The sequence below is a fragment of the Manis javanica genome, chromosome 13, assembly GCF_040802235.1.
Source record: "Manis javanica isolate MJ-LG chromosome 13, MJ_LKY, whole genome shotgun sequence".
Taxonomy (NCBI): Eukaryota; Metazoa; Chordata; class Mammalia; order Pholidota; family Manidae; genus Manis; species Manis javanica.
Genome location: NC_133168.1, coordinates 54,509,431 through 54,532,418, shown reverse-complemented (window position 1 = coordinate 54,532,418; position 22,988 = coordinate 54,509,431). Strand labels below are relative to the sequence as shown.

The 22,988-nt window shown below is 36.1% G+C and overlaps 1 protein-coding gene across 31 annotated transcripts in view; it reads left to right on the top strand.

Annotated features, from left to right (window-relative positions):
• The first annotated feature begins 446 nt into the window (after positions 1–446).
• AHI1 (Abelson helper integration site 1) overlaps positions 447–22,988 on the top strand; it is a 218,430-nt gene continuing 195,888 nt past the window's right edge. For 9 of the 31 annotated variants that reach the window (XR_005054854.2, XR_012124260.1, XR_012124252.1 and 6 more), the window contains exons 1-7: positions 2,460–2,678; positions 5,827–5,949; positions 7,170–7,219; positions 8,662–8,786; positions 13,639–14,174; positions 16,252–16,430; positions 21,980–22,193. Coding sequence is in view for 6 of the 31 variants with exons in the window: in XM_017670815.3 (XP_017526304.3) it covers positions 7,210–7,219; positions 8,662–8,786; positions 13,639–14,174; positions 16,252–16,430; positions 21,980–22,193 (1,064 nt within the window). In the remaining 25 variants the exon portion in view is untranslated. The other 22 variants (XR_005054859.2, XR_012124261.1, XR_012124257.1 and 19 more) reach the window with 13 other exon arrangements.

Genomic DNA, 22,988 nt, shown 5'->3' with positions numbered 1-22,988 from the left:
CATTCTGACTGCTTCAACATTTGCCCTTACCACTATCATCTCTTACATGACCCACAACGGCATGTTAACTAATATTGCTGGATTGAGATTTGCTTTCTTCCCATCCATTTTCTATAGTATAGCTAGAGTTTCCTCTCTGAAATTAAAAATTGACCATTTTAGTCCATGGTTAAAACCCTTCAATGGTTCCTCACTGACCCCACACTACTGTCTGGATCTCTTCAAAACTTGCTTATCTTTCTTGTTTCACTTCTGAAATCCTCTAGCCTCATTCTTGACCTAGTCAGCCATGCTTAATTTATTTTAGTTCTTGGATTATGCCAAACTTTCTTTTAGTGAGCATTGTTGTTCACCTTTCTCTACCAGGAACCCTTTCTAACAAGAACAACTCTACACATTGTTTAGGTCTTTACTTAAATGTCACTTCTGCTACGAAACATTCCCTGACACCACCCCCCTACACCCCACCATCCTCCACTCCACTACCACCTCTGCAAGCTATTATAAAGGTCCAGGTAAGGGTGATAGCAGGTATACCTCTCAGCCAGGCTGACGGACTGGGGAATGTGTTGTGAAAATACCTGACTAAGAATGAGCAGCCAGAGTTATAACTTCTTTGTAAAAGTGGGTACTTACATCACAGTTGTGAGAACAGATGAAAAGTACATAAAACACCTATAAAGCATAGCTCCGAGGAGGAGAGCAATATACATCACCAATTACTCATTCAACAAATGTTCATGGAATACTATTTGATAGGTACTGTGGTAGATGCTGGAGCTAGAAAAAATAAATTATAATGCAGACATGATATAAATTATTATTTATATAATGATTAAAATATAATTTATATAATCAGTGTCCGAAACATAACAGTGAATATGATAGGAGTGTTTAGAGGGATTAGTCAACCTGGTTAAGATTCAAAAGATGGATAACATTTGGGCTGACACATAGAGGAACAGGAGTTGACAAAGAGGGATTTTTCTGGGAGTAGGTACAATATGTGCTACGAGGGATTTTTCTGGGAGTTACAATATGTGCAAAACTGAGGTATGAGAACATTTGGATTGTTTTGCATGGTACACATAATGCAATATTGCTGAAGCATAAAACTGAAATGAGGCAATGAGAGATGAAACCAGTCAGCGAGATGGAGTGTCTTTTATCTTAGGCAAAAGAGTATTTTTCTCCTACAGATCACCTGTGAAGAATTTTCAGTAGAGTGGCATGATCAAGATTTACATTTTTTGTGAGGTTATTCTGGTAGCAGTATGGAGAACGGAATTCAGGGATCCAAACTGGAAGGGCACTGGTAAAGAGGCCTTTACCAGTCTCACAGCAATCCCAGTGAGAAGTTATGAAGGCTGGCATGAAGCAGTGGAAGTTAAAATGACTAGAAAGGTAAAATGGGCATAATTTGGTGTAGGGGGCATTTAGGATGCTCTACAGGCATTTAACTAGGAAAATGGGAAGGCAGTGGTGGCTTAAACCAAAATAGAAACCCAGAATGGGGTGTAGATTTTAACTGGAAATCTGACAGTTCAGACTGGGATGCACTGAATTGACAATTATTTGTCTTCTCATAGGATTTGTAGAAACAAATGATATATGCCGGCGTGGGATGCCAATGAAAATGGAAAAGCTGACTTCCAAAGAAATACACCTAACTCTCTCACTGTACAAACTAAGCAACAGGTTATAGCGCACGACTACAACTACAGAAAGTTCGGGTGTTGGAGGAGTGATTTGCCTTGTGTTTTTCCATCCCTGGTGAGTCAGAGCTAAAGATGGCGCCCGTGGCAGGAGTCAGTAAGTGGGAGGGGGCATTGGGTGTAGAGATGACGTTTTTCTTTTTGTTCTGCTTTAATCACATAGTGAAATAACTCAACGCCAGAAGAATCATGGATAATTTGTTCCTTAAGATTTGGTCTGTAGTACAATTCTTCATTCCTCACCTTAAAAGGATGTTTCATTTCGCAGGCGCAGTCTCTTGGCTGAGGACGTCTGTTTCTTTGCCTCATTCATGTTTCTCCGCCTTGGCGGATGCCACGACAGCCTCCCGGTCTCGCTTGGCCCTCTCCCATTTTTCCCCGCGCTGGCTACAGTTCTGAGCACCGGGCGCTTTTTCTGGGGTGACGCAGGGACTGGCCTCAGGCTCAGACGGTCGCCCACGTGTTCGCACGGTCCCCCCGCCAACCCGCTCCAGGGTGAGAGGATGCGGTCAGAGTCTAGCTTTCCGCGCGCGGGCGTGAGGAGCGCCGCGCGCGGCTCCCAGAGCGCGTGCCCAGCTGCAGTCTGAGGCCCCGCAAGCGAGCGCGCGCTCGCCGCCTCCGCCGGCGCCGCACTGCGGCACCTCCGGACCCAGACGTAGGCGGTGCGGGGGCGGGGCCGCTGGGGGCGCCGAGGCTGGGCAGAGGTCCAGGCGGGGAACGTGGGACGCATCGGTTGTCATGGGGACGGCGGCGTAGGCAGGCGCTGGCGTCAGCGGGCGGTGCGCTGCCCGCACTGCGGCAGCTGACCTGCTCTCAGAACCTGGGCAGCTAGCTGGCAGCTGTGGTGGCTACGCGGTCGCCTTCCTCACGGCCCGCCCCGCCTCGCGCGGGGAGCTTCTGCGCACGGCCTCCGGCGCCTGCGCTGGCGGGACGGGCTGTCGGCCGCTCTGCGCTGTCCTCTGCGTGAGTATGCTCTAGGTCCGCTGTGGCGGGAGCTCGAGCCTGGCGCTCGGCCTGCCCCGGCCTTTTTGGCGGGGCGGCGGATTGGGGAGCTGCTCAGGTCTGAGGGCGCGGGGGACGGGGTGCCGGGAGGCCAGGCGGGGCCGCACTGCTCCGCGGAGCGGAGGGATGTGGTTTTTGAGAGATACTGCTACGTACTTTTCCTCTTCTGGGGTTCATCTCTCCCGAGCGTTCAGCGGGATGTCCTGAAGAGTGGACGCAATCTTTGCCTTCCCAACTGCCGATTCTGGTTTAAAAGCGTTTAAGTCAGATGCGCACCATTTATTTTCTATTAGGGTGTCAACCTGGTGCTGCATCTTCAGCCTGTGAAACGCCTTCTTAATTACATCTGAGAAAAAGTGATCGATGTACGTTTACAAGAAAAGAGTTAATTACATTAGTAGGGTCGTTTCGTTATGTATACAAATAGAAAAAAATAAACGTAGACTAAGAATCCCTATCAAATGGTTGTGCTTCATTTCAGCATTACTGTGAAAACATCTGCTGACTGTAGTATATGGCTTCTCCTTTTTTTGAGAAACGGATGCTAACAGTTTTTTCACCTGTTGCATTAACGATTGCTTGGACTTTCAGGAAGAAGATTGTTTTAAGGACTGTAGGAAATTTTTTTTGTAAGATTGGAAAGAAATTCAATTACGAAAAGTTTTTTAAAAATCATATTTAGGATCTTCTTTATTTACGGAGCCTATCTTGATTTATTAATTGAATTATGTATACAGAGTTTTTGTTTTTTCCCGTGCTATAAAATTCGGTTAAGGGGTGAATTAACCAACTCTGCTTTTTCTCCCCTTGATCTGTAGTCATTTATTGGCTGATAATCAGGTGTTTATGGTAAAAGTAAAATAAGAAGAAACGTAGTGCAGATAATTTTCCTGTTCAGTACCTCTTGGCACCTCCTGTAAAAGGGATTGTGAGGGAGAAGCGTTAAATAATGGCATACATGAGGTTCAGGAAACGTCATCTTAAGTTTCAAGTTAATTTTTGCCAATGATGCTGATCAAATAGTCACTTTATAATATATTTACTATAGTACACATTAAGATTTAGAGATGGTTTTGAGGTCTGTTTGCTGTGTTACCAAATAATATTAGTGTTTAGTCAATTGTTCATTAAATAAATAATGGTAAATAATATAAACATGTAATTTACTTAATGCTTTTTATCTATTGCATATTGTTTTTAAATGCTATAATAATGAATATAAAGTAATTACTGAGCACCTATAATGTGCCAGCCACTGTGCTTGTCAGTATTTACTTTTCTCCTTACAATAAAGTAGGTGCTGTAGTAAAAAAAAAAAAACACCCAAAAAACAAAAATAACAACTCTTAGTTAAATTAAGTAGCTTGCTCTGGGCCACACATTTAGTAAGTGGTAAAACAAGAGCTTGAGCCTGAGTCTTTCTGATTCTAGAACTATTACTGCCCACTCCCACTCTACTTTTTAAATGGGAAAAACAGACGAAGAGAACACAGGCCTGGCCTATTTGGTAGGGGTCATAGAATATTGTACTGGGGTGAAAATTCAGGGCTGAAGTAGAGGAAGGTATGAAGGTGAAGATACTTGGGGAGCACAGAAAAGTAATTGCATGTCAAGGTTAGAATGCTTCCCAGAGAAGATAACTGTTTGCATTTAGTGTCAAAGGATAGTTAGGAGTTTGTTAGGGATAAGAAAGGGTTTTCTCAGGAGACAAAGGTATATATGCAATGATACAAAGACAAGAGTTTGGCCTATTTGAGGGCCTGTAAGTAGTTTCACATGACTGGAGCACAGAATGTGTGTTCAGGTGTAGCTGGAGGATTGGAAGTAAAGAAAGGCAAGGGGTCATTTTGTAAGTAGCCTTGGACCCTAATGGTCAGGGTTTCATATTTTTTCCAGTGGGTGATTGGGAGCTAGTGAAGATTGTTGAACAAAGAATTGATATCATGTTTGTGTTTAGAAAATTCCTCTGTTTATAGTGTAGAGGATGATTTATTATTTTAAAAGGGAAGGGTGATGGAGGCATGGAAGCAATCTTAAACAGAAAAATACTTCCATAGCCGTCTTGTCCCTCAAAGCTGCTGCCTCTCACTGCCTTTGGGGTAGGGGAAGACAGTTGGAAACAGAATTGTAGGAAGAATTACCTACATGTTTCTTCTACAGGTCTCACCTTGAATTCATTCCCTAACCTGTGGTTGCCAGATTTCTGCCTTTCCATGTGACTTCCTGATCGCAAATCCAGTAGACACTCTTCAAAAGTTGGCAGTATCTCTTGGTACTATACACAATAGAGACGCTTATTTCTTAAAACACTTTTTCTCTTCATTACTTATTCCAAATTTTTACCTGTCTCTCTGATGTCTTTTTATTTTGTAAGCTCCCAGAATTCTGTCCTTGGTACTTTTTTTTTTCTTGTAACCACAAATGTGAAAGATTCCCAAATGTTCATCGTAGATCTCCTTGCAGGAGTATTGTATTCTATTGCCTACCAAACATAATCGAATTATGTATATATATTTAAATGTAGATTTACACACACACACACACACACACACACACACACATACAGTAACAACCGCTATCATTTTAGAAGGGCTTGCCATGCTCTAAGCATTGTGCCAAGTGTTTTACGGCATGTTCTTATTTAATTTTTACAAAAACCATATGAATTATTTACTATTATTCTCCTTTGTAAGATTAGGAAATTGAGGTCCATAGAGATTTCCTCTACTGGCAGGTAGAACTGAGATTTGAATTCAGAGTCAGATAGTGGAGCCAATGCTTGCAGCCACTTAATACCCTTAAAATAACCAACCTCAACATGCCCCACTAACTTTACTGTCCCTATTAGAAGTATGTGTTACACTTATACAGGTGATATTTATTGATGCATGTTCTAAGGCACTGTTCTAAGTCATTTAACCCTTATAACAACCCTTTGAAAAGGTAGCATTAGACATGATTTTACAGATAAGGAAACAGATGGCCTAAGGTCACACAAGTAACCACAGGAAACTAATCCCAGAACTTGGGCTTTAAACTGCTCCACTATACCTGCCCTATCCTGCACTGTATTTTAATTAATGATGTTACTGGCTTATTCTGTTTACAGAAACAAGAATCATCGTTGACTCTTTGTCCTGCTTCTTCAGTAGTTTTTATTTAATCGGCCTAAAATGTCTAAAATGTCATACATTTTCTGCTCAGAGGAAAAGAGAGATTAAGCTAAATATAAGTAAGTTTTTTCTTGATTACTCATAGTCATAATATTAGTTCGGCTGTTTTCCTGGATAGTGAATGACCATGGAATAATATAAATATTAAATCCTTATTAAGTCCTTATTTGCTTTACATTTGTTTACTTATGTGCTGTCACATTTCAGTTATTGATGTACTTGCTTTTGTATCCTCTCTCTTTTCTAATTTGGGATATTAGGAAGTAGATGACCAGGCTTATTAGATCTGTATCTACTAGAAAGAGTAAATACAGGCTCCTATCAATAAAGCATGGGAGTTTTTTATTATGTGTATTTAGTGATGTCTGTTTTGTCTGTGTATGAGATAGTTGTTAATAAGTTAACTCATATCATTACATGTGTTTGTACAAATACTTTTTTTGTTTTAGTATCTCTTCTCAGGCTTTTATTATAGTTGGGTTAAAAATACCAAAATACTCTTAATACCAGAGAAACCTGAATGTGGGTCCCCAGGGATCTGGAGCTTTAGCTGATAATTGCTGAGGCAACTCAACGTATGTTTTTCTTTTCTTTCTCTTTTTTTAACAGTCTTCGGTTTTAATCTTAAAAATGTTTGCATATTGTATGTTTGTTTTGGACCTACCCCACCATTTTTAAATAAAATAGAAAATTCAAGAACATATATCTGAGTTTGTCCATGGTTTTGATACACAATAATACACATCCAGGAATTTATTTGAGGAAGATGATAGGAATGCTTGTGCTTAACCTTCTCTGTTGTTGTGGCATTTTTAGTGGCAGATACAAAGATATTTAAATTCACTGTCTGTAAATGTGCTACCCACAGGCATACTTTACTAATGTAACAGTGTGTGCTCTTGGGAAAGTCAATCCTGAAATGGAGTTGTTGTTCTTAAAAGTGCATTGAAATGTTCATTTTTTACTTAAAACACTCTTAAAAGTGTATTAGCATACAAGTTAGGTGTTCATTGCCTTTCAAATTTTTTTTTGATTTCTTGTTTCAGATATATGAATATTTTATTCAAATGTGATCCAGTTTTATTCACTTTTTTTCAGTCTCTAAGCTGATTCAAATATTTCAAGTTATTTGCATATGACTGGGATAAGAGAACTTGGTTTTATTGGTATGAACCTGATGAGATAGTAGACAAACAATGACATGATCTTCCATGAAAAATATTTTATTACTTTGTTTGGAAATTCTGTTATTACAAGTAAATCCTCTTTGTTTTAATAGGATTCTGATTACAACTCAGTGCTCTCCATAAAGCCGAGATATGCCCACTGGTAAGACTTTTATAAAATTTATATATGTCATACGTATTTTTTTTTAATTTAAAGTTTGGATTATTTTAAAGGGTTCTTTGACCGATTAATAAAGGCAATGTCATCAACCAAATACTACATTTAGAGATATTTAATAGTCTTTTATTCAATTTTCTATTTAATTCTGGTTACTAAGGTTAGTATGTTTTCAGTGGATGGGAGTTTAGGACTCAGCTGGACAAAGTAATATGGTTAGTTTTTATTCTTTACCATCAAAATGGATGTTTTACTCTGGAGCCGGCATTGGCAGACTTTTTTCTAAAGGGCACGCTAGTGAAAATTTTAGATTTGTTGTCTGCTACAACGACTCAGCTCTGCCATTGAATCACAAAAGCAACCAAAACAGTTTTTAACAGAGTGGGCATGGCTGTGTTTCAGTAACACTACAAAAATAGGTGATTGTCCTCCAGGCTGTAATTTACCAACACCGGCTCTGGGACTTTCATTCATTCATTCACTCCAAACAAGTTTATTGAATAGTTTCTTTGTGCCAGACTCCATCATAGCAGCAAGGGATGTAGTTATGAACTACAAACTATAGTGGGAGAAACAGACAGTATATTTATGATTAGATATACAAATAATTGTACAGTTTCAAGTTGGGTTAAGTGCTGTGAAGGAATACAACACTCTGCTGTGTGAGAAAGAGGGAAATTTAGATGAGGTTGTCAGGAAATGTTCCACTTTAGGGGCAACATTTCAACAGACAGCTTAAAGATGAGGACTTAAAGGAAGTTTGCACCAAGTAGAAGCAGCTTCACAGGGAATGTACTTGTTCTGGCAGAGGAACTAAAAGGGCAGTATGGCTAGAGTGTAGGGGCCTAAGGGGATAGTTCTCTTGATTTGAAGCTGTGATGGTAGGCAGGCTGGTAAGTGAAAGACTTCTTGTATTTTATCCTAAGTGAAATGGGAAACTCACAAGATTGTAAGCAAGAGAAAAAAATGATCTGATTTATGTTTTAAAGGAAAAAGCAATTTTAGACTTCTAATACATGTCAAATGCTGGTTATTGACCAGGCAAGTGTTAGCCATTTTTCATGCAAAATAGATCTTTAACATAGGATTATTTTGATTTCACAGATAAGGAAGCTGAAGTTTAGAGAGTTAAGTAACTTGTTTAAGGCCACATAACTACAGTGGTAGATGCTACTGTGCATCATCAGAAAGAAGTTAACAAAGCATACTCTTTTAGAGGGAGTACAGAATAAGAGGGATACAGGTAAGTGAGGTATAACCAAAGCCGAAGAAAAGTTTTTTAAGAAGGAAGGACTGATCAGTTGTTCTGTGTAGCTGGAGAATTCATGCAAGTTTTTGTAAGATTGTGCTCTTTAACATAATAATAATGCAGGTATGTGTTATATTACAATTGTTTAGAAAATGACATACATCTTTGTTATTTGTAGTTGAGAGTGAAGCCAAGGTAAATACGGAAGTTTGCTTTGAGGAACCACTTAAGACCCACAATGATCTAATATGTGAAAGAAAAAAACTGAAGAAAAAAATTGACAAATCTGGAGAAAAAATCTCAGTGAGTAATTGATCATTTGATAATGGTGACTAATGTATCTGCATAAAATTACAATGATCTTTCATATTAAAACTCTAAAGAACTTTGGAAATTAAAAAGAAATCTATTTCATGTTCAAAAACATGGAAAAATAAAGCTTACATTGGAATCAATATCACTCTTGGAGTATTGGGTCTTAAATGCTGTCCTACAGGAATAACATAGACAAACTGGTGAGAGTGACTAGGGAAGATGAAACTCAAAACTATCTGTATTACATATTTTTTAAGAAAATAAAGATTTTTAGCCCAGAATTGTGAAGAACTTAGGAAGTAATATCTCACTTTAGATATTCAATGACTCATTTTTTACTTAGACTTATTCTTCTGTTTCTACCAGCAGAAACAAGTAAAATCAGTGGAACCTTATGGCAATAATTATACTTTTGTACTCGAAATACACTTTCAAGTAATAGAATTATTGGCAGCACACTTGAAGGGATTAAAAATACAGAACTCAAAGCAATACTCAAAGTAGTCAGCAATTATCTACAATCTGATGGTATTTACAATTAATGCACTATTCACTCTTCAAACCTGTCTCAGTATTTCAGTTACATCTTTTACTCCTTTGAACATAATCTCTTGTGTCCTCTCACACACATGCAATGCAAAAACAAATAACTTCATGAATATTCTAGTAATTGGTATATAATATTTCTTTAGCAGGAATTTATGAGTTATTTACATCCTACATTTTATTTGTAGGGAATTTTACTCTATTCTGTATTTTGTCATGCCACCTGTTCATTTTAGTGTTCTATCTGGCAGCCATCTGTGTAATATTATATATCCTCAAGTGAATCAAAAATAAATACTAATGTTGAGCAGAATATAGCTGCACGCATGTGAGGGGTTCATAGTAACCAGAGTACTGCATAGTAACCAGTTTAGCACTACTGACAGACAAGGGCAGGATAGGTCTCCCATAGTAGATGCTGCCCTAAAACAGAACGTGCTTCTGGTGGTACCAATATGTGATATGTTGGAATAGTAACATATTGAAGATGAAGTATTGCAGATTGATATCTGCCCCTCCTTTGGATAAGGTGTACATTGGGCAAAAGACAGAACCCTGGAAACAGTTGTCTGCAGTATATTTTTGTGGACTCAGCCAACATAGACCTCATATTTTTTTTCACTGTTTTAACTGGGCTTTGTGAGCATGAACAGATGCATGTTAGGCCAGATTTGCTTAATTAAATTGACAACCAGAAAATGGGTAAAAGATAGGTTCATGGGTAAAAGATAGGTTCCTTTACCTGATGTTGGGGACACACAAGTGTGAGGTGACTGACCATAATCTACCCAGCCTCTTTCGCACAAATGAAGCCATTCATGCTCTCTTTTTATTCAGAAATAAGTACACTGGGAAAATATTTAGGAAGAGTTGTTTTTAGCTCAAAAGAAGGGGATCCTGTAGGTCTTAGAGGAAAGTAAAATACTTTTTAAATGATTTACTTTAGGAACTAGAGGAGGAATACCTGCTTTATTTACTAGATAACTAAATGCTATCTTTTAAGCACACTTGTAAACATTTTATATATATGGACATTTTCAAGATAGCAGTAAAATTATGAGGTTTTATCTACATTTATAGATGAGGAAACTGGATCACAGAGGTGTTTCATAACTTACCCAATTTACATAGTAGGAGGACCAGGATTCATATTGACTGACTGCAGAATCTACTGTCTTAACTACAATCCAGAAGGACTTTTAATAAGAAATGAAGGCATAGGAACTCTATAGAACAAGGAATGGAATGTACAGAACAGATTGAGACTGAAAAGGAAGCAAGCTGAAATGGAAAAATTAAGCAAGGAAAAAGCCATAAGAGGATTCATAATAATGGCAGATTCATCTTACTATTTTCTGCCATATATTAGGCACTGTGATAAGAACTTCACAAATACTATTTCTAATTCTCATATTAATCATGAAATATAGGTATTGGGGATTTTATTTTGCACATGAAGAATTTTATACCAAACAGAGAACCACTTAACAAAGATGTTTGTGAGGGCCAAAAATAGATAAGACTTAAAAACCACAGTCTCTCCACATTCTACCTTCACTTGCTTCCCTAAAACTATATCTCAGGCCTAAAATAGTAGAATTGACACAATGGAAAAACTTAATCAGTGATGTGGAAGATAAATTTGAGGCATTCTTCCATGGGAAGAAATGGCTAAAACTAAAATGAAAGAAATAATGAAAAAATGAGGAGACTTAAAAATACTTGACTTACAAATAAGTGTTCCCACAGAACATTTGTAGACTTGGTAGCAGAAATTTCCAGCTTCCCATATGATGGCTCTTATCTGTGAAAGTGAGTCAGGAAATGATAATGTTGGATGTAAGACATAGTGAAGAAAGCTTGAAATAGCAACTGGAGAAGCTATAAAACAGTACAAATGAACAGATTATGCAACATAAAAGAATTATCTAGTAGCTTTAAGATCTCACTTCAGTTGTTTGACCATATTTTTTAATAGTACCCATTTTTGCGGTGGTTTGGGTTTTGCCAGCAGTATTCAACAGCCTGGTTATATAGTTAAAAAGATGAAAATCACTTAATTTGAACAGTGCCTAGAGTTTTGCCAGATAAGTGTGATGGATGGAATATATGAAAATGGCAAGAGATGATTGAAGTGGCAGTTCATGGAGTTAAAGCACCAGGAACTAAAGATAAGAGGGGCATGATAAATAAGGAGAATATATTGAGATCATAGTGAACAAATTATTTTATACACCACTAAGTCTGGAGTGATTTGATACTCAGAAGTAGTAACTGGAACAAATAAATACAAATTGCTAAGTAGAGAATAAACATTTAAAGTATAGCTATTATTAATTTTGAAGTTGCATTTGTATTTTTGCCTATTAAAGGGAAAAATATGTCATGTTCTGTCTGTTCATTAAATTATTCTATATCTTGATTTCACTCAGTCATTTTATCTTTGTAACTGTTATTTCATAGAGGTGATACCTTCTTTTATGAATAACAGTTTCTAAAAGTTTTTGTTTTGTGTATTAAATTAATTTTAAAGGATAGAAAACATTCTAGATTCTCTAGCTGTCAATAATATCCTTCATTTGATTCAAGTATTCATTCACCTTTGTCAACCACAACATTCCAAAGGCTGAGAGGTCAGCTCCCTAGACCCTCTCAAAGGCTGATCCTGAAAAACAAACCTGTCTTGGGATTTGCAAGATTTGAGCAACCCAAGCCTGCTAGATTAACCCTTTTTTGCACCCTCTAACCAGACTAAAAGGAAAGAAGATGCCAATTATCAATATTAGTAATATATTAGGAATATATACATTGTTGTAGATGTAAAAGACCTTAAAGAATAGTAAGGGAGTATTATGGGTAACTTTATGACAATAAATTTAGTAACTTAGATGAAATGCATATATTAAATGACACAAACTAACAAAACTCAATAGAGATCAATAACTTGAATATTGTATATCTTTTTTAAAAATGGAATCTGTAGGTGAACCTACCCACAAAGAAAATGAGATGGCTAGTTTTCTCAAGAAGCTGCATTGTAAATTGTACCAAGCATTTGAGGAACAAGTAATATCAGTTCTATACAAACTCCTCCAAGACTATACACAAAGAGGGAATACTTCTCCAACTTTTTGGAGGCAATTATTAATTACCCTGATACTAAAATCAGACAAAAACACTACAGGAAAACTACACCAATACCCCTTTTAAACATAGAGTAAACATCTTCCATAAAATATTAGGAAGTCAACCTTATAAAAAGAAGAAGAAACCATGACCCGGTGGAGTTTATTTCAGGAATACATCATTATTTCAATGTTAGAAAACTCAATTGATGTGATTCACTATATCAAAAGATAAAGAAAATGATATTTCAATAAATGCAGGAAAAGGACGACAGAATTCGTCATCCATTCTGATAACTCTTAAAAAGAAAAGAAGGGAATTTGCTCAACTTGAAAAAGGACATTAACAAAGACCTACAGCTAACATCATACTTAAAAGATATCCCCTTCTTCTTGTATTTCTTGATTGTGAGAATATTGTTTCTCCAAAAACACCCTTTCTCTGGAGAAGTCTTTTCTATGGGCTATAGTATTCTCTGGTAGTTTCTTAATAGATCCTGCCTATTTTTTATCCTTGGGGAATTGCTCAAAACACTTACTTTATAACTAGTAAAATTCCTTTTTTTATTTTTATCTTTTTCCTATTGAAAATATCTCTCATTTTAAATAATTTTGACTGGTAAAAGAGGTACAGGTATGTGCTTAGTCTGTCATTTGATTTAACTTGTAACCATTTAATACTTAGCATTTTCAGTAATACATTTGGACTAATTGCAGAGTAATCCTACAGTAGACTTTTAGTTTTAAAATGTAATTATGAAATAAGGTAAATGACCTGTGTGTATTTTCTATGGGAAACCTGAAATGTTCTAACTCAGTGGGTCTTTTAAAGCAATTTCTCAAATACCTTACAATTATAGTATGGATCATTCTGCCAAAGAGAAAAATAGAATTTGAAATTTGAGTGATTAATTCACTTTTCAAAAATTCTTAAGTACTTTTTCCTAATTAACTCATTTAATCTGAAGTCACTCTCAGAGATCACTAATCTAATACTGAGAGAATAACTAGGGAAATGCTCGTCAGATGCTCTAGAATGGTAGCACTGTGTTCAAGTAAAAAAATTAATCTTCCCAATTTACACATTGTTGAGTACCAGTCATTATGCTTTATCTTTATAGAACACAACTATGTTTTGCTGAAACTGTTACTGTATCCTCTTTTCCTAGCTTGACACTGTTAGATGCAATCTTCAGAAAACTAAAGAAACTAAAAGTGGTGATGTAAGTGCTACTAACAGTAGTAAACCAGAGAAGAGTATGCCAGTCACTAAAAACAAACTAAAAAATCCAGATGATGATGTTAGTGTAGAGGAAGACAAGCAAGAAAAGACAAATAAAAAGGTTATAAAAACAGTGCTCCAGGTGACTGCACAAGAAATGGAACTGGAAACTCCTGAGAAGGTGGATTCTACACATCAGAAAGCACGAACAAAGTCACAGCCAGGTGTTGCTCATCAGAAAAGAGAGAAGGCAAATGAAGAAAGGGAAAATAATAATTTAGATGAGGAAGAAGAGCTGATGCAAGCATACCAACTCCAAGTAGCAGAAGAAATGGCAAAGGAGTTTAAGAAGAAAATAAGAAAGAAACTCAAAGAACAGTTGACTTACTTTCACTCAGATGCTTCATTGCATGACAACAAATTCAGCAGTGAAAAAAGAAAAAAGAAAAAAAAAGTTCCAATCCTGTCTAAAGCTGAAACAAGGTATTTTATGTTCATAAATATAAAATATGCTCTTAAAAAAATTCTCTATTATTTTCAGTTTTTGAGTGTTACGTGTAGTTTCACAAAGAAATTTCTTACAATCTTTCATTTGGACACAATAAATACAGCTAATTTTTACAAAGCACCGTACTATGTGCTAAATGCTTTGCAAGGTTTATCTCATTTATTCCTGTAACAACCCTATGGAGGATAGTAATATTATTATCCTACTTTTCAGATGAGGAAACTTGAGGGTTTAACCAGTAAGAAGCTGAGCCAAAACCATGGCAGTCTTGCTCCAGACTACTCACTTGAAACTACTTACTTAAATCTGCTTAAATCTCCTAAAAACTGCTTATTAAGTAATAGAAACCTTTTTTTGAGTTACAAATACCTGTTTGAATATATGAATATAGCATTTTTCCCTTACACAAATAACATTTTCTCATTGTAGAATATTCAGTAGGAACAGTCTGTGTTTGACTAGTCCCTGGTGCTCAGGGGCCATTTCCCAATATATCCTCTTCTAAAAATAATTTCCCTCTTATTAAAAGCTAGACATCCATTGGTTAACAAAAAGAGGGCAAATAGATTATGCCTCAGGGACATGTTAGTATATATAATCTGTTGCTGCATAAAAAATTTACCCCAGAATTTAGCAGCATAAAACAAACATTTATTGTCTGTGTGGTTCAGGAATCTGGGCATGGCTTAGGTAGGTGCCTCTGACTCAGGATCTCTTACAAGCTGCAATCAGGATGTCAATCAGGGCTACAGTCATCTCAAGGCATTGCTGCGGGAAGATCTGCCAAGTGACATAGCTGTTTGAAGCTCATTGATTTGGCTGTTAGCAGATATCAGGTTCTGACTGGCTTTTGGCCAGAGACATCAAGTCCTTGCCGCATGTACTCCACGTGGGCTACTTACAACATGGTCACTTGGTTTCCCCAGAATAATGTCTTCAAGAGAGGGCAAGACGAGAGTCACATTGTTTTTGGAACCTAATCTTAGAATAGCATCTATTACTTTTGTCATTTTCTGTCTATTAGAAGTGGGTCACTAGGTCCAGCCCACAATCAAGGGAAGGATATGACACACAGATACCAGTATCAGGAGGCAGGGATCATTGGGACTATCTTATATAGGCTGCTCACCATAGTGTATTATAAATCCTCTTATAGCTACTATGTCTGGTATGAATTTGTAAGCCATACTCTTATTACATAGCCAATCACTATTAAATAAGGTGAATTTGAAATAAAACCATGGCTTACAATGCAATGGTTAGTTCTCTTTAAATAATAGTATTTGGTGATGTGATAAAATGACATGGCTTTCTGGATTGACTGATTTTGAAATATTTCTTTATAATCTTTTTATTTCTCAACCTCTTTTTTTCCAAATATGAATATATACATGTATATCAAGTCAGGTTTTTATCATTTAGATGCAGTTTTTTTACCTGACAAATTATAACACCTTTTTGACTAGTTTCTTTCTACAACTCACTGTGCTTCTATGCTGCTACTTCTTCCCATTTATGAGTTCATGGGATGCAGATTTAAATTTTAATAATAGCTTTCTGAAAATGTAATAATAGCACATTAGCCACTGGAAAACACAAGCAATTAATTTCTACCTAGAAATCAAAATTTGAATATCTGAAGCCTCTTGAAAAAAGGAAAAACTTAGAATACTTTTTTTTTTTTTGCTTTTAAATAAAGCGATTTATATACTTGTTGACTAATCATTTACTTAGCATCTGGGTGAGGATGCTTTGATCACTTCTACGTAAAACTAAATACATTGTTCATAAAATAATTAAATTTTTCCCTGGAGTTTAGAACTCAGTTTAATTTGCCTCATGGGGTATATATCACTCCTCACCAAATATAAAATAATACCCATAGTACTAATTTGACATAACCATTTTAACACATAAAAAACGTGTCCCCTAGCAGGAAATAATACTGATTTTAGGATTATTCTTGCCTCTATTCACTGTTTACTTTGCTTACCATGGATAGTAATAATAATAATATATCTGTAATGGCTTGTACTTGGGTTACATTTGCAGTACATTGAACATCTCTGATAACAAAGTTGAAGGTGAACAAAAGAAAGAATCTCCAGTTGAAGCAGTTACTTCAGATTCTCATCAAAAAGATGAATTATGCTCAATGGAACAAAGTACAGACGACAGCATGCAAGATGACACAAAATCCAAACCAAAAAAGAAAGAGAAGGCTAAAGCAGGTTTGTTATCCAACTATATGAAATGTGTGTGTGTGTTAGTATAAATCTTGATTCTAGGACTTTTAGTTCTTAAAACTAAAAGAAAATCTGGAACTAAAAAAAAAACAATATAGAATACTTGGTACTTGTTCTTGGATTCATCTATATTAAAATTCTAGAATGACATTAACTTTGTAGTTGCTATTGTGGCACAGAAGATTTCTTTTTACCATTGAGTTTAGAGCCTTCAAATAATTAAAACTCACAGTTATGAAAAGCTGTAAATAGTCAAGAACCAATAATCATTTCATACGTTCAAGGCTTCATCCCTCTGTCAAACATGGTGTTTTCCCAGTTCCTCAGCCTGATTCACCCTCTCTCCTTCCTTTCTGCTTTTCTTTTTCCTCTCTCTCACTTACTTTCTCTAATTCTTATCTTTTACCTACTTCTTATATCCTTTTTTTTTCAATTTCCATTTCATTGGCCAAAAATTGGGACTAAAATAGCCAATTTTAGAATTTATGGTACTTACTATTGGATGATACAAATGATGTTTTGTGATTCCTGTAAATTAAATTTTAAGAACTTTTGTTAAAGTATGATATACATATAGTAAAGTATACATGTTGTAAGTATGCCCCTTAGTGAATTTTCACAAACTGAACATGCTCATAAAATCCTCATCCAAATCAAGAAACAGAACATCATTAGCAACCAGAAGCCTCCTTAAGTCCCCTTTTTTGCCCTTCAGGGTAAACTACCTTGACATCTAACACAGTTTATTTTTGCCTGTTTTTCTACTTTAATATAAATAGAATTCATAAATATTGTGCTCTTGGTGTCTGGCTTTTTCACTCAACATTATTTTTGTGAGATGTATATTATTGTTGCGTGCAGTTGAGCTTATTCATTATTGGTTGTTTTATACAGTAGAGATATCCATATTGTGAATGTATCACAATTTACCTGTTGTATTGACAGACATTTGAGTTGTTTCTAGTTTTAGAAAATTACAAGTAAAGCTGAAATGAATATTTTACATCTTTTCCCAAGCATGTGTATATTTTTGTTGGGCATATTCTTAGGAGTAGAGTTGCTATATCATAGATTTGTGTATTTTTCATTTTAATAGGTACTTCCCATTTCCCAAAGTCAGTTTATCAGTTGATATTTAGCAGTATTTCAGAACTTCTGTTGTTCTACATCTTCACTAAAATTTATATTATCAGTATTTTTAAATTTTAGTCATTCTTAAGAGTGTGTAGTGATATTTCATTTTGGCTTTGGTTTCCGTGATAACTCATGAAGTTGATCATCCTCATGTTTGTTGAGTACTTCATTTTCTTCATTTGTTAAATCGTTCAAGACTTCTGTGTATTTTTGTAAAAAATGATGGAATTGTCTGTGTTTTTCTAAAGGCTGATGTATCTAGATATCAGCCTTTCCTCAGCTATAAATATATATACAAAATATATATATTGCAAATATCTTACCATTCTGGGTTTTGTTATTTTTCTCTTGGTAACTTTAGAAATACAGAATTTAAAAATTTTCTATAACCTAATTTATCCATTTATTTTTCCTTTGGTAGTAAGTGGTTTCTCTAATTTCAGTAATCTTTTCTAAGTCCTGAAGATGTTTTTGTGTGTATTATTTTCTAAAAGTTTTTTTGTTTTACTTTTCATATTTAGCTCTGAAGTTCATTTGGAATTGATTTTTGTGTATGGTGAGAGGTAGCAGTCAAGACCCATTTTTCCCCACGTGAATATGTAATTGACCAGCACCACTTACTGGAGAAAGAAAGGGTCTTTTCCCCTCTGTATTGCAGTGTCACTTTTATCATAAATACCATGACTATGTAAGTGGATCAGTTTCTGTGGTCTCTATTCTGTTACATTAGACTGCACCAACACTACTGTCTTAATTACTATAGTTTTATAATAAGTCTTGCTATTTAGTAGTTTAAGTATTCCAACTTTTTTTTCTAGCATTGCATAGACTGCTCTTTACCCTTTGCATCCATATAAATTTCAGAAGCAGCGTCTCAGTTTTCCCTTCTCCCCCAAGCACCCATGATTTTGACACAGGTTGAGTCAGTCTAAAGAGATTGTTACTTGAGTGTTAGGCCATCCTTGTGCATCTGGATGGCTTATTATTTGTCACAGTTCTGGAGACTGGGAAGTCCAAGATCAGGGCATCCACTATCAAGATACCGTCAAGATTCAGTGTCTGCTGAGATTCCACTTCCCTGGTTGCAGACTGAAATCCTCTCACTGTAGCCTTACATAATGCAAAGGGTAAGGAGTCTCTTATAGGGACACTAATCCCAGTCATGAGGGCTCTGCCCTCATGACCTCCTAAAAGTTCCACCTCTTAATATTGTCACATTGGAAGTTAGGATTTCAAAATATGAATTTTGTAGGGACATAAGCATTCAGTATATAAAACCAATCATTATTCAATATCCTTCTTTATCTCTCATAATTTGTTTTACCCTCAATGTCTACTTGCGGTTTGAGTTTACATAGTACAGTTTTCCCATCCTCATTTCTCCGTCACCACTCACGGTGCACCCCTAGGTGGTGTCAACCTGGTGAGGGAGGGGTAACATTTAAACCTGTGCTTGGTCCATGGTCCCCAGGTCTGGGCAGGGCTTGGTAGCATTCCATTCCTCTCTCATTCCACCCCCTACACTCTGTCTGTGCCTGGTTTGCACCCCATTTGCTTAGGTCTCAGTGTCTCTATTGCCTTCCTTTTTGCCTTTACTTTTCTTTCCCAGGCCAGCATATGTGGGATCTTGGTCCCAGCCTGTGAGCTCCTTGGGGACAGGCTCTCAATAAATGTGATGTGCTGGGTCTTTCACTGTCCTTGTATTTATCTTTTCAGTGCTTGTTTTCTGTATGGTCCATCTGTTTTATGTTCCTTTTTCTCCTTGTCTTCTTTTGAATTATTCAAGTTATTTTTAAAAATTTCTCCCTGTATTAACTTAATTTTACATTCTTTTACAATTTTTTTGTTGTTACTATGGAGAACATTAAGTTTGTCCTTTACTTATTGTAGTATAATACAAATTAATTCCTTGCAAAATACACTTCCCCAACACTGCTAGAACATTACAGTAGTTTAACACCATTTCGTGCTTTTTCTGTATCTATCCCTCTCCTGCCCTACTGGTTCTTATCACTTATTTTAGTTCTACATATATTTTAAACTTGTAAATTCTATAGTTACTACCTTTTTGTACAGCTGATACTAAATTATATTCATCCCCAAATTTACCATTTCCCTAATTTCCATTTTCCATCTGCTTGAAAAACTCAGTTTAGCATTTCTCTTTGTATAGGCCTGTTAATCCCCTTAGATTTTGTTGTGTTAGAGTGTCTACTTTCCCATCATTTTTGAAACATACTTGCTATATAGAATTTTAGGGTGCTGTTTGTTTTCTTTTAGTACTTTAAAGAATCATACAGTTGTCATTGTCTTCCATCATTTCTGTACCCCGTAGCAGTCCTATTTCTGTCCCTTTAACAGGTTTTTTGTCTTTCTGTTGTCCTCTGGTTGCTCTTCAGATTTTCTTTGTGTCTTTGTTTTCAATGTTTGATAATGGTATGCCTAAATACAGTTTTGTTGAAATTTACCCTGCTTAGAGTCTACTGGTTGAAATTGTTTATCAGTTGCAAAAAATTCTTGGCTGTTATTTCATTAAATATGGCTTTTTTACCATTCTCTCCTCTTTTTCTAGATTATAAATTCACATTTTTTTTTAGTATGCCCACGTGTAACTTATATTTTTTTACCCCTGTTTTCTTTTCCTTTTTTTATTATGTTTCAGTTTGGATATTTATATTGATCTTTCTTCTGGTTCAGTAATGATGTCTTCCTTTGTGTCCAGGATGCTATTAAACATATTTTTGAGTTCTTAATGTCTGATGTCTGATGTTGTATTTTTCAGTTCCAGAGTGCCTGTTCTTTTTTTTTTTAAGTGGAGTGCAGTTCTCTGTAGAAAGTCTCCATTTTTAAAAATTATTTTGTCCATCTTTTCCTTTATTTTCTTGAGCATATTAATCATAGTTATTTAAAATCCTTATATGCTGACTCCAGTCTGTATCATCTTTGGGTCTGTATCTGTTTTCTGTTTTTTTCTCTTGGTTGTTGGTCATATAGTTTTGCCTCTCATGTCTAGTAACTTTTTATTGTATGCTGGACATTGTATCTAGAACCCTAGGGGATCTGGATGATTTTATATTCCTCTTTTCTCTCCTAGGCAGGTAGGGTGGGCAACTGATGTTAATCAATCAGAAATTGAGCTAGGTCAGGGCTGGTTTGTGGTTTTGGTAAGACTTTATCTCTGATTCACCTTGTTCCTAGGATGTGGCCTTCCAAGTGTTTTGAGTTGGGACCCTGGTAGGTATTTGTCTCTTCAGCTCTAACAGACACTGGGAGATTCAGTTTTGCCCTTCAGAGGCTTTTGGCTTAGTTTGTTAGCCTTCTACCCCATGTAGCTTCAAACTTTGGCATATGTCTTGAAAGGGAGACTGGCCATGTGTTTGAGCCCCTGAAGTCTCCAATTTTGTCACTCCAGCCCCACATGAACGCCAAAATCTCTGCTGGTTTCTCTGTCCCCCAGTAGGGACCTTCTGCCAGGGGCCACGCTTGGATTCCCAACCTCTAGCTGCGCCCAAAATTGGTAAGTGATCCCAGGTAAAAAGTGGCTATAGGTATATATAAATTGGCATGCCCTCTAGGGCTTCATCTTTGCCCATTTTATTTCAGGTCCTCCTCCCTGATGGGTTATTGTTTCTTAGTACTCTAAGGCTGGAAGATTTCAGCACCTCTTTAGCCACTCACAGTCTCAGAATTCAGTTTTGTGAAGAAAATTGGCTATGTGTTTGAGGCCCTCAAATCTTTAATATTACCTCTGTAAGTCCATGCAGCCACTAAAAGTTTTGTTGATTACTCTTTCTACCAGTAGTGGTGACCTTTGGCCTGGGCCAGACCCTGATCCTCAGCCCATACCCTGAATCAGCAAATGTTCCCAGAGACTAAATCAGCTGTTTGCTTCTGAATGATTCTCCCTCTCTGGAATTTTAATTCATCTACTGTACTTTGTTTCTCTACTTTCCTGATACTTTTAACCGTAAGAGTTTTGTAATGCATTTGGCTTTTCCAGGTTGTTACCAGAAGCATGGACTTAACTACATCCTACCTAGAAGCAGAAATTATAGTTATAAATGAACTGAGTGATACATATTCCACTTAGAAAATACTTTGATAAAATTACTTTTTTGTCTTTGGCTCTCCTCTTTTTCTTTTTGTACTGTTGGTTCTTGTTAGGGAAAAAAAGAATGATTCTTTACCCTATTTTAATTCATTAGTGAATGCAGTATTTTATTCTCAGAATGTAGTCTGATATTGTCTGGCTTTTTTTTTAATCCCTTGAAATTCCTTTGTTAACAAAAACAATCATGGATCATAAACATTAGGTTATATGTAAATTAAATATGTATTGTTGAATATATTGTTATGGGAACCATTGTAAAGTTGATTTTCTTCCATATATGCAATTTCAGATGATAATGAAGACACTGACGGTGATGGTGTTCATGAAGTTACAAACCGAGATAGTCCAGTTTATCCCAAATGTTTACTCGATGATGACCTTGTCCTGGGAGTTTACATTCACCGAACTGATAGACTTAAGTCAAATTTTATGATTTCTCATCCGATGGTAAAAATTCATGTGGTTGATGAGAATACTGGTCAATATGTCAAGAAAGATGATAGGTAATTTTTTAAATTGCATAGCCAACCCTTGAAATCAAAACTGTCTATAGTAAAAGTTCTCTTTTCTGCCTTTGAAAATCAAGGGAAATGTATCTATGGATTTGTATTAGAGATAGTTTATTAGTTGTAGATGTTTATCAACCATTTATATTGATCATGTATTTTATAGAAGAAATGGACATCTGTTAATTCAGTACTTCATTTTAAGTGGAGGGGAGTTGAGAGAGCTTCTATCAAGCTTAATGACTAATTTATGGTATTTAAATTACACTGTAAATCATTGTATGTTATACTGTAAATGCTTTAGTTGTCTAATTACACATTTTCTTTTGGAGTAAATATGTTACTTGGGCCTCAGGTGAGGTAAATAAATCTTGAATTTAATTTTTTCCTAATATTACTCTCTATCTAATACATGCTTGAAGGCCCAAATAAAAAAAGTACAATAACCTAAATGATTATACTAGACTTCAAAAAAATATGTGCTCAGAAAGATGGCAGGGATGGGAAACATAAAGATTATCAAAAAGGTCATTCATTGATTTATTCAGTATGGCACACCTCTAAGGGTTTACAATCTTGTGCTCATTTTCTTATTTAAATGTACTTTACAATATTATGACAAATTCATTTTAAGATTTTGGGAGTACTTTATTCCAGCTCTGTATGCAAAAGGTATAGCCATTACCTCTTGCTTTGTATTTCTATAATGAAATGATTCTGTAAACAATTAGTATATAAATGCAAGATGCTGGTAAAGTACTACTACTTTTAAGTTTCATAAACTTACAGTTT